Source organism: Otolemur garnettii, unplaced genomic scaffold (genome assembly GCF_000181295.1).
Source record: "Otolemur garnettii isolate 467f Iridium unplaced genomic scaffold, OtoGar3 scaffold00052, whole genome shotgun sequence".
Classification (NCBI taxonomy): domain Eukaryota; kingdom Metazoa; phylum Chordata; class Mammalia; order Primates; family Galagidae; genus Otolemur; species Otolemur garnettii.
The window spans coordinates 4,110,314-4,121,410 of record NW_003852447.1 but is presented as its reverse complement, the minus strand read 5'-3'; the positions used below and the strand labels follow the sequence as shown (position 1 = coordinate 4,121,410).

The following is an 11,097-nucleotide window of genomic DNA, read 5'->3' as shown; positions in this document are numbered from 1 at the left end:
GAGTTGGAGGTTGCTGTGAGCTGTGATGTCACTGCACTCTACCCAGGGGGACAGCTTGAGGCTCTGTCTCAAAAAAAAAAAAAACAACCTAACAACATTGGCTCAGTGCCTGTAGCTCAGCAGCTAGGGAGTCAGCCACATAAACCAGGGCTGGTGGGTTCAAAAACAGCCCAGGCCTGCCAAACAATGACAACTACAACAACAAAAAATAACCAAGTGTTGTGGTGGGCACCTGTAGTCCCAGCTACTTGGGAGCTGGAGGCAAGAGAACTGCTTAAGCCCAAGAGGTTGAGTTTGCTGTGAGCTGTGATGCCACTGCACTCTACTGAGGGCGACAAACTGAGACTCTGTCTCAAAGAAGAAAAAAAAACCGAACAATATTTTATCACTCATCAGCCACTAACAAACAAGTCTCATATTATCTAAGATGGATAACGAAAAGCAAAACAGAAAACTGAAATGTAGGATATAAAATGTTAAGGAACCATGGATTCTTGCTGAGCAGCCATTATCTTGTATCAATATTTTTCAAGTGCTCACATGTACAAGGCACTGTATTACCGCAATTGAGACAAAGCAACTGGGGGTGGAAAGTGGTGTGAGAAGGGGAGGATTAGAGACCTGAAGGTCCTTTGAGAAATGGAATGCAACCAACCTCAAAATGACACCAACGGTAGAAAAGGAGTTACTGAAATTTGGGGATTACAAACTTTCAGTTTTAAGATGAGTAAATTCTGGGCCTGAAGTGGTGGCTCACACCTGTAATCCTAGCAACTCTGGGAGGCAGAGGCAGGAGGGTTTGAGACCAGCCAGAGCAAGAGCAAGAACCCAACATTTTTAGAGAATGCTGGGCACTGTGGTGGGTGCCTGCAGTCCCAGCTACTAAGGAGGGTGAGGCAAGAGAATGGCTTGAGCCCAATAGTTTGAGGTTGCTGTGAGCTATGATGCTATAGCACTCTACAGAGGGCAACAGAGTGAGACTCTGTCTCAAACAAAAAAAAAGATGACTAAGTTCTGGAGACGTGATGTATAACATGGTGATTAAATTTAATAATAATCTGTACTAGGCCTGGTGAAGTGGCTCATGCCTATAATCCTAGCACTCTGGGAAACTGAGATGGGTGGACTGCTTGAGCTCATGAGTTCCAGGCCAGCCTGAGCAAAAGTAAGACCGACCCCCTGTCTCTACTAAAAATGGAAAAACTGAGACAAGAGAATTACATGAGTGCAGAAAGTCAGAGGTTGCTGTGAGCTATGATGCCACTGCACTCTGCACAGGGCACCAGCTTAAGATTCTGTCTCAAAACAAAACAAAAATAGATCATATACTTGAAATTTGCTAATGAGTAGATCTCAAGTGTTCTTAAAGAATGGTGACTAGGTGTGGGGCAATGATTAGCTTGACTGTGGTACTCATTTTACAATGCATCAAATACATAGTTATTGTCAATCATCCTCAAAAAAGCTAAGGGCAAAAAACATCAAGGAAACCCTGTAAAAGAGTTTTTTTTAATGAGAAAAAAGTTAAAGGTACCCTGGGCTACCAGCACTTTGCAATATCTGGCAGGTCACTGAAAAGGAGATGCTATTCGACGACTGTAAAAATTCCTGCAAAAGTATAACTGAGAACAAGCCCGTACTCTGTGTGTGTGTGAGAGAGAGAGAGAGAGAGAGAAAAGCGAGCTCCTGAGGTCCACACCGGGAGAAAACTGAAGGTGCCGCCTGGAAGGTCTGAGAATGGGTTTTCCTAGCCCCAAGTGGCGAGGGTGGGGGCGTTCCAGCTCCCGCCTCCGTTTACACATCCCAAACTGCACTACGCCCCGGGTCGGAGAATAGGTCCACAGAAGGGCCTAGAGCGAGGGACAACAAAGTGGACCCCGTCCTCTAGAAATCGAAACGGCCCCCAGAGAGGACCGGCTGCAGGAGGGCGGGGCGCGGGGCGGCGAAGAAACCGAAAGGCGGACGACACGGAGGGAGTGCCTCTCGGGCAGGGTGGACCCTTCCCCAAACCACACCCGGGGCCGAGGCGGGGGGTATTGGGGGATGGAGGGAGGGTCCTGAGAATAAGGAGGAGACAGAACTTACTCCGCGGTCCTCCTCTGAGAGGAAGTCGGGGCCGTCGTCCAGGCCTTCCTGCGGGGTCCGCGGGCCCGGCGCGCCGGGGGAGAGGATAGGACAGGGGAGACACAAAGAAAAACATTAGTGCCAGGTTCGCGCGGTCCCCGCGTCCGCCCCGCGCCCGCCGCCCCCGACCGCGCGCCCGGAGCGCTGCGGAGAACACCCACCATCATGGCTGCTCCGAGGCGAGAGCCAGCGCAGGCGCGGACCGCACTGCCAGCCGGAGGGAGCTGGCGGCGGCGGGAGGGGCGGGGCCGCCGGCGGGGGGCGTGACCAGGCCTCGGAGCAGCCCCGCCCCCTGCTCTGCGCCGGGGGTCGGGGTCAGTGAGCGAGGAAGAAAGACCGCGAGGCTTCTGCTCAAGGTCAAAGCGCTGAGAAAGGGAGTACATGAAAGCCCAAACCCAGACCCACATGACTGGGGTAGCTCGAGGCTGACAGGCTCTGATCTGTAAAGGGCCTATAAGGCCATCGGAGGAGCTGTCCAGTTCCCTCGCAGGCGCCCTCTGGAAACCACAATGCATCATCTAGTCTTTGTATCGTGCCACACAATAATTAATCACAATTATTATCACTTTGTCTATGGAAGTCGGAGGAACCAAGGCCTTCCCGCAATAAGCCATCAGGGGCTGTAATCAAGCTTTTATTGCTGGCAAGGTAATAACTAATAACTGCCTCAGGTTTTGGGGCGCTGATGGTTGAGCACTATAAAAATGGTTGAGCTGTTCTCATTACAAGCGTATTCCTTTCCTTCATTGGAAGAAATTTCCCCAGAACTACTCCTAAGTGTCCCGCTGGAAAGCACCACACAGGTGTGATCCACTGGCATTTCAAACAAGACAAAATCATTCTTTATTCCCTGCCCCATTTTACCTATTTCTCTCACACACATGCAGTTCCTGTGCTTCCATTCACTTAATTGCGCAGCATTTTCAGCTCTTGAGATCACAAACCTAATTCCATTGAATACTTTCCTCAGTTCTCACATCCACCCAAATTCTATTGCTTCCACAATGGACTCTCTTCCTTACCTCTTCAATTAATCCTGTTTTTCCACCTTTCACAGCAATTACCATCAACATCTCCTGTCTGGACCTTTTCCATCTCTTTCCTCTATTCTCCACACTGCTGCCTGCTTTCCTCCTAACACACAGATACTAACGATTATGTTACTACTATGTTCAATAATCTTTTTTTTTTTGAGAGAGAGTGAGCCTCAAGCTGTCGCCCTGGGTAGAGTACTGTGGCATCACAGCTCACAGCAACCTCCAACTCCTGGGCTCAAGCGAGTCTCCTGCCTCCGCCTCCCAAGTAGCTGGGACTACAGGCACCTGCCACAACGCCTGGCTATTTTTTGGTTGCAGCCGTCATTGTTGTTTGACGGGCCCGGACTGGATTCAAACCTGCCAGCCCAGGTGTATGTGCCTGGCGCCTTAGCCACTTGAGCCACAGGTGGTGAGCCATGTTCAATAATCTTAACAAACCTCCATTACATCATGATCCAACTCCTCAGCCTATAATTCCAGACTCTCCACATTTTAATCCCTCTCTGCTTCTCTAGGCCCTCCATCCCATCTTATTGAACTTCAGCCCTCAAAACAATAGTATTAAACTTACGGATATTTTCACAAGAACCTCTTATAGCTTTCATTTTGTATGTAATGAGAACTGAGGCAGAAAGAGACTAGTAATTAACAAAGGCTACTCCTTCAACAAGAGTGGGGAGAGGAACTTTATTTTTATCTTTTGTTTCTTGTTTCCCATTGCATTGTAATGACTCCCGTAAAAGTCTTTTTTGCTAGGAGTCATGAGGCATAATGTGTGTCAGGGTAGTCTTAGTAAGTGTCAAGAGGAATGCTCCAGTAATTTGTTACTGATAAAACGTGCCAATATATCTTTCTTTCTTTCTTTCTTTCTTTTTTTGAGAAAGAACCTCAAGCTGTTGCCCTGGGTGAAGTGCCATGGCATCACAGCTCACATCAACCTCCAACTCCTGGGCTCAAGCGAATCTCCTGCCTCTGCCTCCCAAGTAGCTGGGACTATAGGCGCCAGCCACAACACCTGGCTATTTTTTGGTTGCAGCTGTCATTGTTGTTTGGCGGCCCGGGCTGGATTCGAACCTGCCAGCTCAGGTGTATGTGGCTGGCGCCTTAGCCACTTGAGCCACAGGCGCTGAGCCAATATTTCAAATCAATAATGGTTGGATTATATTGTATTATTTATTTATTTATTAGAGACAGATTCTCAGTTTGTTGCCCTCAGTAGAGTGTGGTGGCGTCATAGCTCACAGCAACCTCCAGCTTTGGGTTTAGGTGATCCTCTTGCCTCAGCCTCCCAAGTAGCTGGGACTACAGACGCCCAGCACAACACCCGGCTATATTTTTGTTGCAGTTTGGCTGAGGCTGGGTTCAACCCCCCCACCCTCAGATATGAGGCTGGCACCCTGCCCACTGAGCCACAGGCTCCACCTAAGGGTTGGATTTTAGATCCAAGGTAAAACACTCCCTAGGTGGAGAGAAGGAGTTGAGCTACAATTAATGAGGGGGTGGGGGTTACATACAACTGATAAAATGGTTGTGGACAAAGGTTGAGCTGTTCCACACACCTCAAATGCCTCCTATCATTAACCTACAGCTTTAAATTTCAACAAAGTCCAGCAACACTGCCAAACCTTTAAAATCACTACTTATGGAAAAAAAAAAAAAGGCTCGGTGCCTGTAGATCAGTGGCTAGTGCGCCAGCCACCTACGCTAGAGCTGGAGGGTTTAAATCCAGCTCAGGTCTGCCAAACAATGACAACTATAACCAAAAAATAGCCGGGCGTTGTGGTGGGTGCCTATAGTCCCAGCTACTTGGGAGGCTGAGGCAGGAGATTCGCTTGAGCCCAGGAGTTGGAGGTTGATGTGAGCTGTGATGCCATGGCACTTCACCCAGGGCAACAGCTTGAGCTTATCACTTAAGCCCAAGAGTTGGAGGCTGCTGTGAGCTGTGATGCCACGGCATTCTACTGAGGGTGACATAGTGAGAATCTGTTTCAAAAAAAAAAAAGCCTCGGTGCCTATAGCACAGGGGTTACCATACCAGCCACATACACTGAGGCTGGAGGGTTTGAACCCCCTGCTAAACAACAACAACAACATAAAATAGCCAGGTGGGTGCACCTGAGGCTCAGTGAGTTGGGTACCGGACCCATATACTGAGCGTGGAGGTTTCAAACCCGGTCCTTGCCCAACTACAACAAAAATATAGCTGGGCATTGTGGCGGGCACCTGTAGTCCCAGCTACCTGGGGAGCCTGAGGCAAGAGAGAATCAACTAAGCCCAAAAGATGGAAGTTGCTGTGAGCTGTGATGCTACAGAACTCTACCGAGGGCGACAAAGTGAGGCTCTGTCTCTAAAAAATAAAATAAAATAAAATAATAAAAATAAAATAGCCAGGCGTTGTGCTGGGCCCCTGTAGTCCCAGCTAATCAGGAGGCTGAGGCATGAGAATTGCTTAAGCCCAAGAGTTGGAGGTTGCTGTGAGCTGTGACATCACAGCACTCTATTGAGAGAGACATAGTAAGACTCTGTCTCAAGTAAGACTCAGCGCCCATAGCTCAGTGAGTAGGGCACAGGCCACCTACACCAAAGGTGGCAGGTTCAAGCCTGGCCTGGCCCGCTAAACAACAATGACAATTGCAACCAAAAAATAGCCAGGTGTTGTGAATTGCTTAAGCCCAAGAGTTGGAGGTTGCTGTGAGCTGTGATGCCATAGCACTCTACCCAGGGTGACAGCTTGAGGCTCTGTCTCAAAAAAAAAAAAAGCTCAAATTGAAGGTAGAGCTATCTGGGGCATGGTGGGTCACACCTATAATCCTAGCACTGTGGGAGGCCAAGGCAGGTAGATTACCTGAGCTCACAGTTTTTGAGACCAGCCTGAGCAAGAGCGAGACAATGTCTCTAAAAAATAGCTGGGCATTGTGGTGGGTACCTGTAGTCTCAGCTACTTAGGAGGCTGCGGCAGAGGATCACTTGAGCCCAAGAGTTAGAGGTTGCTATGAACTATGACATCCTGGCACTCAACTGAGGGCGACAAAGTGAGATTGTCTCAAAAAAAAAAAAAAAAGAAGAAGAAGGTGGAGATGAAGATGATGCAGGAGGACAGGGCTAGCAGAAACCCCAAAGGATTTAAATCTCCTTGAGAACAGGAATAAGTCCACCTTAGCAGTAGCACTATAAGGAGTCCTTAATGAGCCCTCCACAAACAGTTTTGATCTAATTACAATAAAACAGTAAAAAAAAACTAAGGACTACAAATCAAGGCTGACCTTGGGCAGGAAAGTTAAAGAATGACTTCTTTAAATGCAAAGACTTGTGTCAGACAAACTGCATGTGAGTCCTGGCTTTGCCACTTCTTAGTGAAATAGAACTTGTTTTGTAAATATTAAAACAGTAAATGTAAACGCTCTCCTAAATTATGTTCTCTAGCTTCTCTGAGTTGAGAGCTTAACTGGCTCCAATGAGAGAGAGCAGTCCCTTGGCCTTTTTTTGCAGGACATTTGGCTGGTAGACTAGTTAGAACATTGAGCTCCCAACAATGTAAACAAGATATTCCTGTCTGCCTCTGAGACCCTGCCAAAAGGCTGGAGTGAAGGAGACAGCGCTACCATCTCCCTTCAGCCTTGAAGGATTGAGGGGAAGTGAGATAGGAGGGCATGATTGGACATAAAGATCTTGGTTTTTTTTTTTTATTTTTTGAGACAGGGTATTTCTCTGTCTCCTGGCAAGAGTGCAGTGGTATCATCATTAACTCACTGCAGCCTCAAACTCCTGGGCTCAAGTGACCCTCCTGCTTTAATCTTCTGTATAGTTAGGACTAAAGGCACCTACCACCATGCCCAGCTAATTTTTTCTGTTTTTTGTAGAGACAGAGTCTCACTTTTGCTCAGGCTGTTCTCAAACTCCTGACCTCAAGCCATCCTTCCACCTTGGCCTCCCAAAGTGCTAGACTTATAGAATTACAGGCATTACACACCATGCCAGCTTTATTTCTTTCCTCTTTTCAGACATTAAGTGTGGAGCAAATGGGGGAAGCAAACACTTTGAGGCACATGCTGATAGTAGGGAAAGGCTCTTGCCCTATTCCCCATTTTAGGACTCTGAAATGAGTTGTCTAGAGGGCTGCCCCCTTGGACATCTTGAGGTTTCTTCTGCTTTATGATTCAGAAAATGTATGGAATTATTTATTCTTTCATATCCTACAACCACATTTTCAGTCACTTTCCTGACCTTGCTATTTACACAATTTCCTTTGTGTTGCAGTTTCTAAAAAGGAAAGTCAGATAAAACATGTGTATCTTCATTTTAAAAGCATACACTGAATTTAAAATTATTAGACATATTTCTTTCCCCCTTTTGCATCTAATTGAACAGGGAACTTGTGTAAACTTAGTACAGGAGAATTTCAGAAATTCCAGTGAAAACCACCAACACCTGCCACAGAACCCACTGAAAGACAGAGACTGCAGTAATTACAAAGGCCTGGTGTGGGGAAGGGTGTGGTGTCCTTGAGGAGCTGAAAGATAGTCGGTCTGGCTGGTGGGACCCACAGACTGAAAGCCTTCATGGAGGACTGTGCAGGAGACTGGCCCAATGTTCTCCAACCTTCTTTTTCTTTTTTCCTGGCCACATAGAGAGACTATATTCCCAGCCCCCACACAGTGGCTGTTTGACTAAATTCAGTGGAATATGACTGCATATAATGGGGACACATCTGCCCCTGAAAAACCTTATGTGATTATATTGGTTTCCTATTGATTTTGTAAAAAAGTTTCACAATCGGACAGCGCCTATGGCTCAGTGAGTAAGGCACCAGCCCCATATACTGAGGGTGGTGGGTTCAAACCCAGCCCCAGCCAAACTGCAACAACAACAAAAAAATAGCAGGGCATTGTGGCAGGTGCCTGTAATCCCAGTTACTCAGTAGGCTGAGGCAGGAGAATCACCTAAGCCCAAGAGCTGGAGGTTGTTGTGAGCTGTGATGCCACAGCACTCTACCAAGGGTGACAAAGTGAGTCTCTGTCTCTAAAGAAACAAACAAACAGGCTCGGTGCCTGTGGCTCAAGCGGCTAAGGCGCCAGCCACATACACCTAAGGTGGTGGGTTCGAATTCAGACCGGGCCCGCCAAACAACAATAATGGCTGCAACCAATAAATAGCCGGGCGTTGTGGCAGGCGCCTGTAATCCCAGCTACTTGGGAGGCGGAGGCAGGAGACCAGCTTAAGCCCAGGAGTTGGAGGTTGCTGTGAGCAGTGAAGCCAGGGCACTCTACCCAGGGGCTCAGCTTGAGGCTCTGTCTCAAAACAAACAAACAAACAAAAACCCCCAAATTTTCACATTCTTAGTCACTTAAAGCAACACAAATTTATTCTCTTCCTTCTGGAGGCCAGAATTCTGAAATCAGTTTTACAGGGCTAAAGTCATGGCCAAGTGAGGCAGCTCACGCTTATAATCCTAGTTCCATGGGAAGCAGGAGTCAGAAGGATACCTTGAGCTTGGGAGTTCTAGACCAGCCTGAGCAAGAGCGAGATCCTAGCCAGGCATGTGGTGGTGCCTATAGTCCCAGCTACTAAGGAGGTTGAGGAAGGAGGAACACTTGAACCCAGGAGTTTGAGGTTGCTGTGAGCTAGGCTGATGCCACCACACTTTAGCCTGGGCAACAGAGCAGGACTCAAAAAAACAAAAAAAATTAGGGCATTAGCAAGAGCTGGTTCCTTCTGAAGAATCCTTGCCCCTCCAGCCTCCTGCATTCCTCAGCTCATAACCCCTTCCTTGCATCACTCCAAGGTCTTCAACCTTCACATCTCCTACTTACATTTTCCTGCTTTCTTGTGGCCCTCTTATAAAGACCCTAATGATTACCCTCCACCACCAGATAATCAGGATAATCTTCTCATCTCATGAACCTTAATTTGATCAAAGTCCCTTTGCAACGTAAAATAACATTCCCAGATTCTGAAGATGAGCAAGTTAGGATGTGGACTTTTTTGAGGGCTATTGTTCAGCCTACCACAGTGATCCTACACACTCTGTCTTTCCACATTTGCCAGCTGAATGCAGAGAATAAAGAATCTAAGAGGTGGGGAAGCCACCCAGTAGAAGGAGCCTGGGATACTGAGTGATTAGGAAGAACAGAGCTCCTTCGCCGACCATACTGGACTGTGAAATGGAGGAGCAAAGCATGTGTGGGTAGGTGGAATTATTGGCCTCAGTTCTTCAACTCTCTCTGTATCCACACTCTTGCCATGTACGGCCTCATTGTGAGCCAACTATACTTCCTGGCCCCTTGACGTTGGCCTTGACCATATGTTAGTGGAAGTGACAGCCTACCCAGGCCTTAAGACATTGCTTGTTCTTCCACTTCATTCATTCTTCTGCCATCACCACAAACCCAATCTACATCAGCCGGACTCCAGCTGACAAATCTGTGCTTCATGATGAATGACTGTTGTATTAAGCCAATAATTTTAGGGTGATTTACCAGATAGCAATGATTGACTAATGTAAACACTGAGGTTTTAATTTGTTTATTACAGCAGCTGGACTAGATTGGGAGCTGGGAGAGTGAGTGAGAGAACAGGGAGAATCAAATGCTGTGGCCAGGAAGTAAGAAGTTGGAATCTATTATTCCAGAGGAATAGCAGTTCCCAGTGACAGCAACATCTGGGACCTTACCAGGGAAGAAAGTGGTCAATGAGTGTAGGCAAAGGTCACTGGGAATAAGCAGATCAAAGATAATGACAGGACTTGAGGTAGAATGGAAGACTTGTTAGTAGACAAATGCCTGAGCTACCACTGAATGTGTGTGACTGGTTTTGAGATTGCAGAGCTAGATATCAGGTAATTTTGGAAAAAATTAGAATTCCTAGAATGACCCTAAGAATAGTAACTGGTAGTAGAAGATCTTTCTCTATTTCCTGTTGTATGAAAAGGGTAGGAATTGGGAGGTGAGATTTTTACTTGGAAAAATAAACTGTACATGATCTCGGTTGTCTAATCCAGTCCCCCCAGAACAAGAAGAAAGGCTGTGGGACTGAGCAGCCTCCATTAAACCACAGATGTCGTGAGATTATATTGGAGCTTCTGCTAAGTGGACCGAAGAACTATAGCACTGGCAACAAGACCATAATGCAAAGGCAAAAGTGGCTTCCATTAACACATTTAATGGATAATTGTTTTTGTATCACTTGGCTTATTATTTTATTGTCCCATAAATTGCATGCAGGCGTACTGGCTCATGCCTATAGCCCTAGCACTCTGAGAGGCTGAGACAGGTGGATTGCTGGAAGTCAGGAGTTTGAGACAAGCCTGAGCAAAAGTGAGACCCCCCATTTCTAAAAAAAAACTAGCCAGTTATTTTGGCATGTACCTGTTGTCCTAGCTACTTGGGAGGCTGAGGCAAGAGAATCGCTTGAGCCCAGGAGTTGGAGGTGGCTGTTAGCTATGACACCATGGCATTCTGCCAAGGGCAACATAGTGAAACTCTGTCTCAAAAAAATAAAAAATAAATAACAAATGCACAGGGACAAGAAATAGCACGAGGGTATTCTGCAACTCCTTTGTAGAAATTAAACTTGCTGGCAATAATACAATCTCAGGATAAACGGACCTGATGTTTAAGTGTTCCTACCAGAGGGTCTAGAAGTACCCATAAACTCACTTATTGCTACAGCTCTAGGCACCCTGGGGATATAAAGTTCATTTTCCAGGAAAGTTGTCTCAAGCTTCCCTTTGCAACACAAGTTTCCTGTTCTCATTACAGATGGCATTGCAGTAGTGCATTCCTAACAGTTTATATGGTATGACAGGCAGAATAATGGTCCCTAGAAATCTGTGTCCTAATCCCCGGAACCTATAAATATGTTACCTTACATAGCAAAGGGGATTTAAATTTGCAGATGAAATTAAATTTGCTAGTAAGCTGACCTTGAGATGGATAAT

General features: G+C 46.7%; 1 protein-coding gene across 1 annotated transcript in view; it reads right to left on the bottom strand.

Moving 5' to 3' along the window:
- The window catches only part of SNX6 (sorting nexin 6), a 60,655-nt gene extending 58,305 nt beyond the window's left edge, over positions 1 to 2,350 (bottom strand). Inside the window, exons 1-2 of the mRNA XM_003791977.3 lie at positions 2,286 to 2,350; positions 2,086 to 2,133 (exon numbers count right to left, since the gene is read on the bottom strand). Coding sequence (XP_003792025.1) covers positions 2,086 to 2,133; positions 2,286 to 2,291 — 54 coding nt within the window. The 5' untranslated portion in view covers positions 2,292 to 2,350. The remainder of the gene's footprint in view (positions 1 to 2,085; positions 2,134 to 2,285) is intronic.
- Between the last annotated feature and the right edge of the window lie 8,747 nt (positions 2,351 to 11,097).